Source organism: Penicillium argentinense (assembly GCF_028826775.1).
Source record: "Penicillium argentinense strain IBT 30761 chromosome Unknown utg000008l_segment0_segment0, whole genome shotgun sequence".
In the NCBI taxonomy this organism is placed as follows: Eukaryota; Fungi; Ascomycota; class Eurotiomycetes; order Eurotiales; family Aspergillaceae; genus Penicillium; species Penicillium argentinense.
In genome coordinates, this window is record NW_026622667.1 from 14514 (window position 1) to 34455 (window position 19942).

The window sequence follows — 19942 nt, forward strand, 5'->3', positions numbered from 1 at the left end:
ATATGTTGTGTGTATAACACCTATATTGCAGGATATTTTTAATAATATTTAATTTTTTTTTTATTTAGATATAAATAAGCCAGTTTCTGTTTTAAAATACAATAATTCTAAAAAAAAACTAAACATAAGGTTCTTGTTCGAAATAAAAATATTTTTTTATTCTAGTTTCTGTTTGTATCCTTATATCACTATAAAGTAAATAAAATTATTTTAATTTTATTTACATATATGTTTAATTAGTATTGGACTTTCCTATTTACATGTATTTTTTATATCTATATTTAAACTAATATATTAAAATAATATACAACTATATTAATACTTTTAGATTAATAAAGTTTTTTTTATTTTTAAATTTTTGGATTAGTGTAAATCTAAACCATCTTTAATATAAGAACAAGCTAAAACTACGAAAACTTGTGCTTGTATAAATGCTATAGCTAACTCTAAACCTGAGAATGCTATAATAAATGCTAAAGGTATTAATCCTAATACAAAGAATATAATACCACTAGTCATAATATTATATGTGAATCCACTTAATATACTTAAAAGCATGTGTCCACTTAAGATATTAGCTGCTAATCTTAAACCTAATGAAACATTTCTTGATAAGTATGAAATAAACTCTATTAAAACTAATAAAGGTAATAAAGCTAAAGGACATCCTGAAGGTACAAATAATGAGAAGAATTTTAATCCATGTCTTTGGAAACCTAAAATTGTTGCACCTAAAACAATAGTAAAACTAATTGAGAATGTTAAAATAAAGTGTGATGTTGATGCAAAACTATATGGTACTAAACCTATTAAATTATTTATTAAAATAAATAAGAATAATACATACATTAAAGGAAAGAACATTTGTCCTTTATTTGGGTTAATTTGATTTACTACAATACCATGAACTGTAGCATATATACTTTCCTGACTTATTGATCAGTTGTTTGGTATAATTTTATTACTGTTTGTAGCTAATAAACTATATGTTAAAATTATAAAAATACTTATACTTAAGTATAATCCTATATTTGTTAAAGATAAGTGTAAATTACCTAATAAGTTAGCATTTATTGAAAATAAATCTCTAACTTCAAATTGGTCTAATGGACTTAATACAAAATCTAAATGACGCATGTTATTAATTTTTAATCTATATGTAAATATTAATTTATGGTTTAATTTAATATAAAACTAAACTCAATTATGAGATTTATAATAATAATTTAATTATTATTATATATATATATGTATATATATTTTTATATATATATATTATAATTTATTTATGTAAATACGTGAAATAAATATACGTACAAATTTTGGTAAAATAAATTTAGTAAATGCATATATTAAAACTGTTAATATAACAAAAGCAAATACTACTTGATTAACGAAAAAGAATGGTACTAATTGTGGCATATCTGTTTATTTATTTAATGTGTTGATACCTTCATATTTTATATCTTAACTATTAAAGACTGAAAGGTGAAGTATTTTTGTTTAATTTTTTTTATATTATATTATATAATATTATATTTTAAGTAAGCTCTTAAGATGAATTGAACATCTATCAAAATATTAACAGTATTCCGCTCTACCGTTGAGCTATAAGAGCTAAATAAGATCAAAATCATTTTTATTTTATTCTTACCCAAGAATCGAACTCGGATCAGAATATTAGAAGTATTCTGCTCTACCATTGAGCTAGTAAGAATGTATAAATACATATAAAAATATATATATATATATATATTTTTTTTATAAATATACTTTATATTTTTAATTAATACTATATATTAAAGAAGAAACTGAGTAATGTAAACCATCTAATATTGGTGCAGGGTATATACCAAATAATACAGTAAATACTACAAATACTAATAACATAATAAATTCTCTTCTAGTTACATCACCTATGTTTTCTACAAAATAAGGAGAATAAGAACCACCAAAAGCAATTCTATTATACATAAATATAGTATAAGCTGCTGATAATACTATAGAAGTACTAGCTAATATACCTAAAATTGGCATTCTTTCAAATGCACCATAAAGTGACATAAATTCACCTAAGAAATTTAATGTTAAAGGTGTACCACTATTACCTAAAGATAATATAAAGAATAATATAGAGAATACAGGCATAATTTGAGCCATACCTCTATAATATGTTATTAATCTAGTAGATGATCTGTCATATAATATACCTCCAGCACAAATAAATAAACCTGGTGAAACAAAACCGTGAGCTAATCCTAAAACTATTGCACCTTCAATACCTTGTATTGTATTACTAAATGCACCTATTAAATAAACAGCTGCGTGAGATACTGATGAATATGCAATAAGTTCTTTAATATCTATTGTTCTTAATGTACTAAAACTTGCATAAATTATAGTTATTACACCTATTACATAGATAATATATGTGTAATTTAAAGAAGCTTTTGATAATAAAGGTAACATCAATCTAAATATACCATATAAACTTAATTTTAAAACTATACCTGCTAAAATAATACTACCTGATAATGGTGACTCAACGTGAGCTTTTAATAATCAAGTATTTAAGAATATAACTGGTGTTTTTACTGCAAAAGCTATAAATATACCATAAAATAAAAATAATTGTGTTGTATAGTTAAAGTTTGCTTTTGATAATGCGTCAAAATCTGTAGTACCCATAATAGAAGACATTACTATTATAGATAATAACATAAATAAAGAACCTAATAAAGTATATAAGAATAAATAGAAACTAGCTCTTACTTTATTACTTGAACCAAATAATCCTATTAACAAGAATAAAGGTGGTAATATACTTTCAAAAAAGATATAGAATAATAATATATCTAATACTAAAAACACAGCTAATAATAATGTTTCTAATAATAACATTATTACAACAAATGATAATACATTTTTTGATTGTATTGAATTTCAATTTGATAATATAGCTACTGGCATTATTATTGTTGTTAATAATATAAAGTATATAGATAAACCATCTACTCCTAAATAAATATCAAAATAACTTATTTGATAATGTTCTTCTATAAATTGAAACTGTTTACTACTAAAATCAAATAAAATAAACATTACTAAAGAAACAATTAAGTTTATTATAGATGTAATTAAAGCTATAGATTTTAATTTTATATTGTTTATAACGGCTAATCCATAGTTAGCTTCTATTGTTACAAGACCTACCCCTATTAAGGGAATTAATAATAATAATAAAGACATTATATATATATAATAATAATTTATATTTACTTGTTATTATATATATTTAATATATATAATAAGTATTACTCTATGTAAATCATAAGAGGACTTATACATCTAAAAGCTTACATATAATACAGTATAATAATACGATTATACACTACTACTAGAGTACTATATTGTACATAATAAATATTAGTAAGAAACTTATTTATTTTATTAGGTTTTTAACTATTATAATAATATTTGTGTTGGTAAAGCATCTAAAGCAAATAAAAGACAAGGATAGAATATTACGTAAGCTATAACTAAAGGTAAAATAACAACTCAACAAACTGACATTAATTGATCAAAACGTATTCTAGGGAAAGAAGCTCTACCTCAAATGAACACAAATATAAAGAACATAGTTTTTAAAGCTAAATTTAAAGGAGATGAAGATATATATGAAAACATAGTTTCTAATACAGAATGTTCTATACCTAGTATACTATTTAATACATCTAATAATAAATTAACTGGTATAATACATAGATAACCACCAAAAAATAAAATACTATTTAATATACAAATTAAAACAATACTAGCATATTCAGCTAAGAAGAAGAATACAAAAATACTAGCTGAGTGTTCTGTCATAAATCCACTAACAAGTTCTGACTCTGCTTCAGCTAAATCAAAAGGAGGTCTATTAGTTTCTGCTACAGATCCTATAAAGAATAATATGAATAAAGGAAATAAAGGTAATAAGAAATTAACTACTCTTTGTGATTCTACAATTGTTATCATATTTAAATTACCTGTAAATAATATAACAATTAATATAATAGAACTCAATACTAATTCATAACTAATTAATTGAGCTGTACTTCTTAATGAACCTAAAAAAGCATATTTAGAATTAGCTGATCATCCAGCTAATAATATACCATATGTACCTAAAGAAGATACCGCTAATGCATAAAGCATACCTAAGTTATAATCTGATACAAATAAACCAGAACCTACAGGAACTACTAAGAATCCTAATAATGCGAATATTAAAGTTACCATTGGCCCAAAGAAAAATAACATTATATTAGATTGTGTTGGTGCTACATATTCTTTTAATAATAGTTTTAAAGCATCAGCAAATGCCTGTAATAATCCATAGAATCCTACTGCATTAGGACCTAATCTTCTTTGCATATAAGCCATACCTTTTCTCTCTCCTACTGTTACAAAAGCAACTGATAGTAAAGCAGGTACAACTAATATTAATGGTTCAAGAATTGACAATAAAATAGCCATTTTTTATATTTATATTTTCTATTATCATAATAATACATAATTTTTTTTTATATAGTTAATAAATCTTTTAGTTATTATTATATAATATATCTAAAAAAAAAAACAATAATTTTAATCTAGATATTTATATTTTTATATAAATTATATTTATATTATATGTATTATATTATGTATAATAAATATTTTCAACATACCTTATATATTAGTATATTTCAGAGATATATTGTATTTTGTTATTTTAATAAGAATATTATTATTAATAATAATTTATAATATAACTACTTAATAAGAATTATATTAATTATAGGAGTTCGGGGAAGTCGAATCCCTTTATTTCGATTTGCAATCGAAACGCAGAACCGTCTGCTCAAACTCCGAGATTAAGTAAAATAAACATATATATATATACTAAGTATATATAATACAAATTTTATTTTTATCTTAGTTATAAATAACTAATAACTTTTTTTATTATTGTTAATATAACAATATTATTTTCTAGTTGTTAATTCAACTAAACTATTTTCAACTATACTTAGCACTGGCACTATTACAAAGAAGTGTGCAAAATATAAAACAGTTGATATTTGACCAAATTCAATAAATGGTGTTTCAACGTGTTTTGCTCCTATTTGCATTAATACTAAGAAATTAGCTACAAATACAAAGAATGCAATTTTACTTAAAGGTCTAAATTGTACTCCTCTTAATTTAGATAAATCTGTTACAGGCATAACCATTAAACATAAGATAGATGCAAACATAGCTATAACTCCTAATAATTTATTTGGTATAGATCTTAAAATTGCGTAGAAAGGTAATAAGTATCACTCTGGAACTATAGCAGGTGGTGTTTGCATAGGATTAGCCATAACGTAATTTTCACTATCTCCTAATGCATTTGGCATAAAGAAAACGAATATAGATAATACTATAAAGAATATAAATATAGTAATTAAATCTTTAAATACGAAATATGGTGCAAATGGTAATCTATCATAGTTAGCTGATATACCTAATGGATTACCTGATCCTACTACATCGTGGTAAGCTATTAAGTGCATTACTACTAATGCTGCTAAAACAAATGGTAATAAGAAGTGTAATGCAAAGAATCTATTTAATGTAGCATTGTTTACAGAGAAACCACCTCAAATAAATTCAACTATATCTTGACCTATTCAAGGTATAGCACTCATTAAGTTAGTAATAACTGTAGCACCTCATAAACTCATTTGTCCGTATGGTAAAACATAACCTAAGAAAGCTGTTGCCATCATTAATATAACTATTACAGTACCTATAGCTCATGTTAATGTTCTAGGTGCTTTATATGATCCATAGTATAAACCTCTACCTATGTGTAAATATAATATAAAGAAGAAAGCTGAAGCTGTGTTAGCGTGTAAATAACGTACTAATCAACCATTGTTAACATCTCTCATAATGTGCTCTACTGAGTTAAAGGCTTCTAAAACACTAGGTGTATAATGCATAGCTAATGTTACACCTGTAACTATTTGGATACCTAAACATAAACCTAATAATGATCCAAAATTTCATAAATAGCTAATATTAGCTGGAGTTGGTGCGTCTATTAAATATGAATTTAATATTCTTAATAAAGGATTACTTTTTAAAATTCTCATTTTTTTTTTTTTTTTTTTTTTTTTTTTTTTACTAACTGTCATCTTATAATTTTTATTTATATATTTTTATTTATAATTATATTTATATAAATATAAATATAATTATAAATATTATGGTTATGTATATACTTTATAATTTTTTTTTTATTTGTTTTGCTTATTGTTTGTTTTAACAATAAACATATCATAGCTTTTGGATGAATCGAACATCCCTAAAAAAAAAGTAATTTTTTTTATTTACCTATACAAAAGCTTGCGAATAATAAATAAATTATTTTTATAATTATTTTATTTTATTTTTTATTATAAACTACCTGGTACGAATAAAACAACAGCTAATAAATTAGACATATGTAATCACTCATTAGGCATAAACATAAATAATGATATAACTAAAGTTAAAATTGATATAATTATAGATAAAGAACTAGATAAAGCATAACCATCTAATTGTATAGTTTTAACTACTTTATCATTTTTTAATACAAAAGCTGGTATATTAAAGTTTTGAGCTACTTTTCTTAATGTATATGAATGATCATCAAAGAACATTGTTTTTACAATAAATAAGTAATAAACAGCACTTATAACACTAGTTAATACTCCAACTAATGTTAGGAAAAAATATCCTTCTTGTAAAGCAGCTGAGAATACCATCTGTTTTGCAAAGAATCCCATTAAAGGTGGGATACCTGCAAAAGAAAATAAAGTAATAGCTAAACTTAAAGCTAATATACTATTTATATGGAAATATCCTTTAAGTTGACTTATAAGTTGTATAGGTGAGTTTTTTCAATCTATTAAATTTTTATGACTTGTATTATTATCATTATAAGCATATAAACTACTACCTATAGCAACTAAAAGTATAAAGGCATTTAAATTAGATAAACTATATTGAACTAAATAGAACATAAATGATTGTATTGATTCTACAGTATTTATAGTTAATGCTAATAGCATGAACCCTAAATGAGAAATTGTACTAAAAGCAAATAATCTTTTTATTCTATATTGAGTTAAACCTAAAACAGTTCCAATTATTAAAGATAATAATGAACTAACTAATAAACTAATAGTTCAATTATATTCAGTTGTAACATATATACTATTAGTATAATGAACTAATTGTAATAATAGTGTTAAAATAGATATTTTAGCTATTATAGTTACAAAAGTAGTAACTATAGTAGGTATACCATCATAAACATCAGGTGATCAGAAATGGAATGGAGCAGCTGATATTTTAAATAAGAATCCTACAGACATAATTATTAAACAGAATGGTATATAATAAGTCATATCTTGGTCATCTAAAATACTTGCTAAATTATTTATAATATAAAAACTATCTAAGTAAGTAACACCTAGGTTAGCATATATTAATCCAATACCTAATAAAATAAAACAAGAAGATAAACTACCTAATAAGAAATAAGTTAAACCAGCTGAAGTAGATGATTCTGAATTTCTATACATAGTACATAATAAATATAAACCATAACTTTGTAACTCAATAGATAAGAAAATAGAAACTAAATCATTACTAGATATTAAAAATACACTACCTGTTATTATTAATAATAACATTAATGTATACTCCATCATAGTAAATTGCTCACTTCTTTTAGCTATTATACCTTTATAAACACTACCTCTAACTTGTTGTAAATATGTAGAAAGTTTATTTAATGTTGTATAATTAGAAGATAATAATTTTCTAGGGTAGAAACCTGTCATATTCAATATTAATAAACTTATAACAAATATTAATATATGAAATGTTTGTGTTATAGAAGATGTATAGAATAAACCACTAAATAACCCAATACCACTATCTAAATAAGTTATAAATAAATTATTATATGATAAAAAAATACAATAAAATAATATAATTATCCCTATTCTAGAATAATGGATAGCTGTATCACGTCTAGATGCTAAAGCATTAGATCATACTAAACAGAATATTGAGGATAAAAGCATATTCAATTAAAAGATATATTTAAATTTAAATTATTTAATAATATAATAAAAATTATATTATTTATTAGATACTAAGTTTTTATTAAATAAACTAAAGATACCAAATATAGATAATACAAATAAACTATTATCATATTGGAAGTATAATAAAGTAATATTTAATATTAAACCTAATATGATATATAAAGCATATGTTGTTACAACACCAGTACTTAATTTTCCTAAATTAGTACTTAATGCTACTAATCCTTTTTCTAAACCATATGGTCCTAATAACTCAACAGAACCTTTATCAAGGCTCTTTGTTGTTTGACCTCCTAATTTTAGAACACCTTCTACAATATATTTATTATAGAATAATTCTATATAGAATCTTTGATTAAAGAAACTAAAGATACTATAACCTAATTTTGAATATTTAAAGTTTATAAGTAATTTAGGTAAGAATTCAGATAATAATACCGAAATAATACTTAAAGATACAGTAAATATAAATGGTAATAACTTAAAGAATGTTGGTACTGCAAACTCAGTATCTAACATAATTTCATGGTTAGGATGTATAAATAAACTATTATCTACAAAGAAACCTGTACCTAAACCTATAAATATATCTTTAGTTAAATAACCAAAGAAAATAGAGAATATAGATAAAACAATTAATGGTATTGTTAAGAATAAATCACCTTCATGTGCGATTTTGTAACTAGATAATGGACCATTAGGATTAGCTAAGAATGTTAAGTATAATACTTTAGCTGAATATAAAGTAGTAAACATAGCACCAATAGTTGCTACAAAATAAACTACAGTTCCAGATAAGTAGAACTGACCGTAAGAAGATTCAAGGATAAAATCCTTAGAATAGAATCCTGTCATGAAAGGTACAGCAACTAAACTTAATGAAGCTATTAACATAACTGAGTAAGTTAAAGGTAAAAATTCTCTTAAACCACCATATTTTCTGAAATCCTGGTTATCAGCTACAGCGTGGATAACTGAACCTGCACCTAAGAATAATAACGCTTTATAGAAAGCGTGATTTACTAAGTGGAATAATGCCAAATTATAGCTAGATAAACCTATAGCTACAACCATCATACCTAATTGACTCATAGTAGAGTAAGCAATAACTTTTTTAATATCTTGTTGGAATAAACCTATTAAAGAAGAAAATACAGTAGTAATAGCACCTAATCATAAACATAATACTAATACTGTTGAACTATACTCTATTAATGGTGATGATCTCATTAATAAATATACTCCTGCTGTAACCATAGTAGCAGCGTGAATTAAAGCAGATACTGGAGTAGGACCCTCCATAGCTTGTGGTAATCATATGTGTAGACCTACTTGTGAACTTTTTGCTGTTGCACCTATTAATAAACATATTCCTATTATTGTTATAATATTTTCATTATAAAATGGTGCTAATGCAAATACAGTACTATAATCTATGTTACCAAATGATCATAAAATTGCAAACATACCTACAGTTAATAAACAATCACCTACTCTATTTGTTAATAAAGCTGATATAGAACTTTGGTTTGCTGCTATTCTTGTAAATCAGAAGTTTACTAATAAGTATGAACATACACCTACACCTTCTCAACCTACAAACATTATTAAATAATTATTTCCTGTTACAAGGATAATCATCATAAATGTGAATAAACTTAAATAACTAAAGAATCTTTGGTTGTGTGGGTCATGACTCATATAACTTATAGAATATAAATGTACTAAACTAGATACTATTAATACTGGTATTAACATTGATACTGTTAAAGAATCAAATCTAAAATTTCATAATACATATAATGACTCTACATCTACTCATCTTGCTACATTTATTGTTACAGGTATATTATTAAAACCTACTTCAAAAAATGCTATTATTGCTAAGAATGTAGTAGTTATTACTGAAGCACATGTTATAATATGAGCTCCGCTCACTCCAACCTTTCTACCAAAGAAACCTGATACTATAGAACCTAAAAGAGGTAAAATTATCAATGTTAAATACATTATTTATATTGTATTGATATACTTCCTCTTAATCTATAATAAGCTACTAAAATACCTAAACCTATAGCTGACTCTGCTCCCGCTATTGTTAGTATATATACTGCAAATGTTTGACCTAAAATATCATCGAAACTAAGAGAACTTATTAATATTAAAAATGTAACTGATAACAACATAATTTCAATTGAAATTAACATCAATATTATATTTTTTCTATTTAAAACAAATCCTGCTATTCCTATAAAAAATAATATAAGTGAAAAACTCATTTTTTTTTTTTGTTTTTATGTTTGATTTATCTATACTACAGTTTTTTAGTCCTTAAGATGAATCGAACATCTATCAAAATATTAACAGTATTCCGCTCTACCGTTGAGCTATAAGAACTTAAGGTATAAATACCTAATTTTGATATAAAAATATTTAAACTATTACTAGTTTTTATTATATTTAGATTGCTATAACAGCTACCTGTAAATGAATAATATTATATGTACCTAATGTATATTATAATATAAATATACACCTAACGTGTATAAGATTCGAACTTATATAATCATGTTCGTAGCATGATATTCTACCTTTAAATTAACACGATTTTTTTTTATAAAACAACAAATAAATAAAAATCCTAATATACATCTATATATTAATAAAAGTTGTAACCCTATTTTTGGGTTTTTTTTATAAACTATATATAAAATATATTTTAATAAATAATTTAAACTATAATTTATTACAATAAAGTTTATATTTATAATCATTTATTTGTTGTTTAAAGTTTTTAAGTTAATGTTTAAAATTAACCTTCCATTTGCTCTCTTAATCATAATAAGAAATCTCTTATTGAAACTGATTGGATAGCTATAGGCATAGAACTGTGAAGTATTCCACAAATTTCTGAACATTGTCCAAAGAATGTACCAGGACGATTTACGTATACAGAAGCTTGATTTAATCTACCTGGGTAAGCATCTGCTTTAATACCTAAAGAAGGACAAGCATAAGAATGTATAACATCAGCTGCAGATATAACAAATCTTGTGTGAGTTAATTCAGGTATGATAACTCTATTATCAACTTCTAACATTCTAAATTGACCTTCTTCTAAATCACTTTCAGGTACTATATATGAATCAAACTCTATAAACTCATCATCTTCATTAGTAAAATCTGGGTATTGGTAACTTCAATATCATTGATGACCTTCAGCATATACAACTAATGATGGATCCATTACTTCATCCATTAAATATAATAATTTGAATGATGGGAATGCTATTAATATTAATATAAATGCTGGTGATATTGTTCAGATTAACTCTATTAAAGTTCCGTGGTTCATATATTTATGAGCAATAGGTGATTTATTTGCTATAAAATTTTTTATAATATTTACTATCATTCATGTAACAGTAAATAGTATAATAGCTAAATAAAACATAATATTATTGTGTAATTCTTCAATACCCTCCATTTGAGGTGAAGCACTGTCTTGGAAAAATAATCCTCAAGCTGTTGGTGCGTCCAACTGTATATTTAATATATTATAAATTAAATTCATAAAATTAATAATCTTTTTTTGTTTGTTTGTTTTTCTTATTTAATAATTTAAAGTTATTAATTTTTGTATGTACACTTATACTATTTGATATTTTAGTTTTATATGTTAAAATTTAACATATACTAGTTATATGTTAAATTAAATCCTTCTCAAGATTTAGTTTTTACATCGTAACTTTGTCTACTTTCTATTTTTAAGGCATTTTTTCCTAATTCAAATGCAAAACCTAATGTTAACACTAAACAAAAAATTAATGCTATTATTAAACCATATATACCATTAGTGTATGCACTTACTACATATGGGTAAACTAATAAAATTTCTAAATCGAATAGTAAAAATAGTAGGGCAAATACAAAGAAAGAAATACCAAATTGTGTTCTATTTTGACCTAAAAAAGAATGAAATCCACATTCAAATGCACTATCTTTTTCCAAATAAGCATTACTTGGTGAGAATATCAAATTAACTAATAACAATACTATACCTAATATTGGAATTAAAAAAAAAAAAAAGTTGTTGCTGTCATATATTAATAAATAAATAATAAAATATCTAAATAATCTTTCTTTTTAATTTAAATTTTTATAAATTAAAATTTTTTTTATCTATGTAATTATTGTGAAACAATACAGAGAGTATTAAAATATATAACTATTAAGCTACATATAATAACAAGAAAGCCATCATTAAAGCAAATAACCCTGTTGCTTCTGCAAAGGCAAAACCTAAAATTGCGTAAGAAAACAATTGTCCTCTTAATGATGGATTTCTTGCAACACCTAGTATTAGTGCTCCAAATACAACACCTATACCTACTCCTGCTCCTATTAAACCTGTTGTGGCCATACCTGTACCTATTATTTTTGCTGCTTGTAACATATATTAAAATAAATATAAAAATAAATTTAATTTCTAAAAGAAAATGGTTTTAGCGTAATTGTATAACAACACCTATATTGTGTATACCTATATTATGTATACTACTTGATATAGTATTACGTAGAGTACTATATTGTGTAATATAAATGTAGTATTTAAATATATTCTTTTAATGTAAACACATTAGTATACATTAAAATATCCTTTTAATATATATATTAGTATATATATAAGGAACTTATTGAAATAAAATTAATTAGTTTTAAGATTGTAATGGTAAACTAGCAAACGCGTGAGGTTTTGGTGGACTAGTTAAACATCATTCTAATGAACTATTATTTCTTGTGAAGTTAACTTGGAATGTATCACTAAATAACTGAGGAGTTAATCAAGGATATCTTGATACAGCTTTACCTTCAGTTAATTGTTTGTAAATAATAGTTAAGAAATATCATGTAGCTACAACACTAATAATAGAACCTATACTACTAATTAAGTTTCATCCATAGAAAGCATCAGGGTAATCACTAATTCTTCTAGGCATACCTTGTAAACCTAAGAAGTGTTGTGGGAAGAATGTTAAATTAACACCAACAAATAAAATTCAGAAATGAACTTTAGCTGCAAAATGATCATATGATAAACCTAATATTTTAGGTATTCAGAAGTATCAACCACTAAATAATGCAAATACAGCACCCATAGATAAAACATAGTGGAAGTGAGCAACAACATAGTAAGTATCGTGGAAAGCTACATCAAGTGAAGCATTAGCTAAAACAACTCCACTTAATCCACCAATTGTGAATAACACAACGAATCCTAATGCAAATAACATTGGAGGTGTTAAATGTAAAGATCCACCATAACATGTAGCTAATCAACTGAATATTTTAATACCTGTAGGTACTGCAATAATTAAAGTAGCAGCTGTGAAATAAGCTCTAGTATCAACATCTAATCCAACTGTATACATGTGGTGACTTCAAACTATGAAACCTAACACACCAATTGATAACATAGCATAAACCATACCTAAGTATCCAAAAACGTTTTTTCCTGATGCTGCTGATATAACAGTACTAATTATACCAAAACCTGGAATAATTAAAATATAAACTTCAGGGTGTCCGAAGAATCAGAATAAGTGTTGGAATAATATTGGATCACCACCACCTGCTACTTCAAAGAATGAAGTATTAAAGTTTCTATCAGTTAAAATCATAGTAATACCTCCAGCTAACACTGGTAATGATAATAATAATAACACTGCTGTTATTATTACTGCTCATCCAAATAACGCTAATTTATGTAAACGTATACCTGGACTTCTCATATTTAATATTGTTGTTATGAAGTTCATTGCTCCTAACATACTACTTATACCACTTAAGTGTAAACCAAATATTGCTAAATCAACACTTGGCCCACTGTGAGATTGTATACCTGATAATGGAGGATATAATGTTCAACCTGTTCCTGCTCCATTCTCTATTGTTGCTGAGAATATAAATAAGAATAAACTTGGTACTAATAATCAGAAACTAATATTATTTAATCTTGGGAATGCCATATCAGGACCCCCTACTAGTAATGGTAATAAGAAATTACCAAAACCACCTATTAAAGCTGGCATAACCATGAAGAAAATCATCATTATAGCGTGAGCTGTTATTATACTATTATATAATTGATTATCTGATATATATTGAACACCTGGTCCTGATAACTCTAATCTTATTAATACAGAAAATGCTGTTCCTATTAATCCTGAAAATAATGCGAACATTAAATATAAAGTACCAATATCTTTTGCATTAGAAGATAAAAATCATCTTTCTTGTCATTCTGTAGGTTGTTTAAATGTAAAGACATTTCCTTGTATTTGTTCTACTTCTCCTAAATTAACTGTTGAAGTTGAGAAACCTCTACCTTGCCTATAAATTTCACTATTAGACCTTTCGTACAAAGGTTAATAACTTTATTTTTTTCATTTATATGTTATTGGTTTATTCTAAAATTATTAAACCTTTATACAACTTTCTGTAAATATACTAAATTTATTTATTTTTTATGTATGTAATAATACATATGTATATTTAATATATTGAACTTTTTTTATTTTTATTAATTTATAAAACATAAAATTATTTTATATAATATTAAACACATATCCATTAACGTAGGGTAATGTTGTTTTTAAGGGAGGATACCTAGACTCGAACTAGGATATACTATGCCACATACAGCTGTTCTACCATTGAACTATACCCACCTAATCTATATATATTAATGTTATATAAATATATATATTTTTTGTTTATAGAAGAATTATAAGCTTTTATATCATCAAGACGGTTAAAAAATCTAACCTCCATAAATTCTAACATAACTGCATATAATTTTCTGGACAGTATTTATATTCTTCTAAACTATTTTTTTACTAACTGTCGTCTTATAATTTATTTTTTATTTATAATAATTTTAACCATAATATACAATATTATGCTTATGTATATACTTTATATATATATACATTACATTATTGTGTAAGTAAAGCCAAGAGAGAAATTCGAATTCTCATTCTTAATTCATGAAATTATTGTTCTACCGGTTGAACTATCTTGGCTAAAATTGTTAGATCTAAATCTAATAATATATATTATGTTGGGGCGACTCGAACACCCAATAGTAAATACCAAAAATTTATGACTTACCGATTAGTCGACAACATAAATTATGGGTAACAAGACTTGAACTTGTAAAGTATAAAACTATTCCGTCCTAAGCGGAACCTGGTTACCAATTTCAGCATACCCATGAAAGCATAAATTGCTCGAGATAAGATTTGAACTTACAACCTAATCAGCTTCAATGATTCGCTCTACCAATTGAGCTTCTCAAGCTAATAATCAAATAAATATAATATTTATTTGATTATATTTAATTAAACACTAATTAAATTTAGTATTATTGGAGTTATCAGGACTCGATCCTGAAATAACGATATGCAAAATCGTCGTTTTACCAGTTAAACTATAACCCCTTTATTTGTTATAAATAATTATAAATAATTATTATTATAAAATATAAAACATTAATAATATATTTTATTATATATACCCGAGAAACGATTCGAACGTTTACGGCTTGCGCCACTTAAGCTTAAATTAAGACTGTCTACCAATTCCAGCACTCGGATTAAATAAGACTAAAATGACTTGAACATTTACTCAAACCATCATGAGTGGTTCGCTTTACCGATTAAGCTATAGTCTTTGGTAGCGGACTTAGGAGTTGCACCTAAATTTTATGGGCATGAGCCATATATGTTACTATTACATTAATCCGCTTTAAGAGATAGGTGACTTGAACACCTGACCTTTCGCGTGTAAAGCGACAGCTCTACCAACTGAGCTAATCTCTTTAAAAGATTAATACATATAAATATATATAAATATTAAACCTATATTAATCCAAGGGGGATTTGAACCCCCGCACTAACAGTGAAAATGTTATGTCTTAACCATACTTGACCATTGGATCTATTTTTTACAACAATAAATAAATCATATTACTCTACTACTGCAAAGTACTATATTGCATACAATATATAAATATATATATATTGATTATTGTTGTTAACCTATTACTAATAAACATAAAAAGATTGGTTATCTTTATGTATAAATGTTTAATAATAACAGATAAATATTAAATTTAGCCTAATGCAAGTATCGCACTCACTTCTACCGATTACAAAACGGTTGCATTACTTTTATGCTAAAAAGGCCAATAAATAAAACGATATGAGCTATAGCTAGTATCATTATAATAATTAGTACTTTATATCTAAAAATGTTTTCATTCTTACAACTAAAGCCTATAAATTGTTATATATAAATATATAACAACTATACTCGTAGTGTTCTACTACGTTTAAAAGTATCATAAAGTTTGCTTCGCGTTTAGATGCTTTCAACACTTATCTTTAACTGATGTAGCTTTCCTGCCATGCCTATGGGATCAAAATACTTCAGTACAAGCATTCGATATATAAATATAAAATTTATATATACCATAAACAACAGGTAAACCAGAGATCAATATACCCAACTCCTTTCGTACGAAGGGGCTATCTTTAATTTACTTTAAATTCCTCTAGAAGATAGAAACCATACTGTCTCACGACGTATTAAACCCAGCTCATGTAGCTCTTTAATCGACGAACAGTCGAACCCTTCATGATTTCTGCATGCATGAGGATGAGCTAAGCCGACATCGAGGTGCCAAACCGCGCACTCAATTTGTACTCTCTTGCGCAAATTAGCCTGTTCAATTTATGTTATCATAAAAGATTCAGCCATTAGCTGAATAAGCGTATAAATATACACCTATTTACTTTTATTTCCATTTTTCTCAAAACGGTTCAGACTATTTCATCATCTTTATTAACTAATTTTAGGATGGGATAATTGATATTAAATTTTAGTTTTACATTAAGTACCACTTACTCAACCTTTAACTCCAAAAGCTCCTACACGAGAAGTAGAGTTAATTACAGTACGTTGTAAATTAGACTTAAAATTACCTCTTAAAAGAGGTGTAGGATAACCTTGATCTGAAGAATAAGCATTTTCTAAATTTCCTTTATATTTAGTTCTACGTTTAGATCTTGAAGCAGAAAAACGTCTAGTTAATCTACCAGCAGCTTCTAATCTAACACCTGATACTCTTTTATATTTTATATCATTTAATATAATTTTTTTCAGATATTTTGTATTTGTTTTATCTTGCTGCACTAAATCATTTATTGAACTATTAGTATCAAAACTATTAATTGTGAAAAATTGTTTTGTTTTTTCTACTAATTTAATATTTTTCAATTTTACTTTTCTTATTAATACTTTAAGGTATCTTAATACATTTCTTTTTTCTTTAATTTTAATTCTAATGGTTGTGAGTAAATACTACTATTAAAATAAAAATATTTTAAATTAATAATATTAAACTCAACGTTTTTATTATATATCTTTCTTATTAAATTAATTAAACCTTGTAAATATGAATTTTCAAATTTAGCTTTATTGATATAAAGTATTTGTTTATAAAGCATATAATATCTTAGTCTTTTTAAACTTTTTTTATAAATCTTTTATAGTATATATTTTCTACTGAATGTATCATTGAATTATATTTTGGTAAAACATTTGATAAAACAGCACTTTTTACTTTTTGTTGATTTAATATATTTAATCCTACCTGTCTAATTAATTTTAATTTTTTTGTAAATTTAGATTTTTTAAACAATTTAGTATATCTATTTTTTAGTTTTAGTAGATAATTAAGCTTTTGTTTATTATATACATATAAAGTTATATTAACTTTATCATTTGTATGCTTAAATTCACCATCACTAATAAATATTCTATTAGTTGATATTTTTCTAAATCTACGACGTAATCTTTCTTTTCTTAAAAGTGATTCTAATTCTAAATGATATGAATTAAAATAACCTTTTATCAATTTCATTACAAATCTACTTTTAATTGGTATTAAACTTATAGCATTTTTTTTATAAGAATAAATACTACTTTTTCAATTACTTACAGCAGGAACTAAATCTTTATCATATTTAACTTCAGGTGCATTATTTAATGATTTTTTCTTATATGTATTATTTAATTTTGATTTTATAATATTTAACATATTTTATGTATTTAAATATATTAATACAATTAATTTTATTAACTGTATAATATTTAAGCTTGATTACCAAGTCTATTACATTATTATTTAATAATAATAATAATTATACAATGAAATAAATGAGGTATTATATATAAATATAAACCTCTATTAGTTAATAAAGATGTTGGGCATTAAAAAAGGATTATTGTTAGCTATACTCACCTTTTAGTCGTTGAACGTCCTTATTTAAATTTACCACAATGATAAATTAATGCTTTAAATAAGTTTCGCTTCAAATACACTTAATTAATATAAGTTGTCTTTGAAATTTACCCAATATATTACCAATATTTTAAAATATTGGAGGACTCACAGTTATAAATCCCTAGCGTAACTTTTTCTATAATCCAAGACCTTTCCTTAATGCATCTTGTGATCATATGCCCCGCTTACGCGACTGATAGACTCGTAGGTCAAACAGTAAAGCAAGATTAAGCCATTAAACTTTTAAAGTATAAATAAACATCATATTTAAATTGACAAATACAACTTAAACATAACAAAAAACTTTTAAATATTAAAGTTTAAAATACATCTATTCACCACATAGTTAAAATCTTACTTAAAATAAAAATAAATGTAGAATTTAATCGAATAATAACTGTATAATTATAATAATAATTATTACAAATTAAAATATATGTATGTAAACATACAAGTTTACAATATGAACTTTGGATATACCCAGGTACTTTTTGTGGGATCTGTGCCCCGCATAAACTGCCTCCCAATCATCAAGAGAATAAATTAGGATTCGAATAAAGGTGTTTCATTGTTATCTTTCAACTACCTTATACACTATAAATCATCCTAAACGTCCACTCTTGTAATTAGTAACAGTAAAGCTGCATAGGGTCTTCTCGTCTATCTAGAGGTAAACAGTATCTGCACTGCTATTCCAATTTCACTGAGACAATCATCGAGACAGCTGTTGCATCGTTAAGTCATTCATGCAGGACCGCATTTAACGGCCAAGGTATTTCGCTACCTTAGGACCCTCATAGGTAAGGCCGCCATTAATCGGGGTGTCCTTCAAAACCTTAGTTAATAACCAAGGAAAATCCGTTACCCAGCCGACATTGGGCAGACATCACACTCAATACTTTGATTTTTTATCTTTGCAGAGTGCTGTGTTTTTATTAAACAGTCGTACAACATTATTTCATGATTCCTCTTATCATTAGTTTAATTATATCATCATAACTTAGTTATGTGTTAAACTAATAATAATGGCCCTCCTTATTCCGAAGGTACAGAGTCAATTTGCCGAGTTCCTTAATGATTGTTCACTCAAACGCCTTTGTATTCTCTACTTGCTTACTTGTGTTAGTTTCTAGGTACGGTGTAGTATTACTATAAGTTTTAATAAACTATTTTGTAAAAAATATTTTCCTGAACCTTTATTACTTGTTAAAGGTTTTATTATTTTACATGTAAATACTATTCATCATCAAAATTACCTTTTGATTAATATTTTTAGACACCGGTTTCAATTAAAAGCCATAAGCTTAAGGCGAGGCTATAAGCCTTTTTCGTTACTCATGTCAGCATTCTC

The 19942-nt window shown here is 25.3% G+C and overlaps 2 protein-coding genes across 2 annotated transcripts; both read right to left on the minus strand.

The window, feature by feature from the left end:
- Positions 1–13306: 13306 nt before the first annotated feature.
- Positions 13307–13612, minus strand: N7532_007608 (uncharacterized protein; the record flags this gene model as incomplete). The annotated part of the gene is made up of 2 exons (XM_056620100.1): positions 13307–13512; positions 13537–13612. 2 exons carry the CDS (start codon positions 13610–13612, stop codon positions 13307–13309), a joined length of 282 nt encoding a protein of 93 aa, XP_056473028.1.
- A 439-nt stretch (positions 13613–14051) lies between these two features.
- N7532_007609 (uncharacterized protein) lies at positions 14052–14293 on the minus strand (the record flags this gene model as incomplete). The annotated part of the gene is made up of 2 exons (XM_056620101.1): positions 14052–14180; positions 14225–14293. 2 exons carry the CDS (start codon positions 14291–14293, stop codon positions 14052–14054), a joined length of 198 nt encoding a protein of 65 aa, XP_056473029.1.
- Between the last annotated feature and the right edge of the window lie 5649 nt (positions 14294–19942).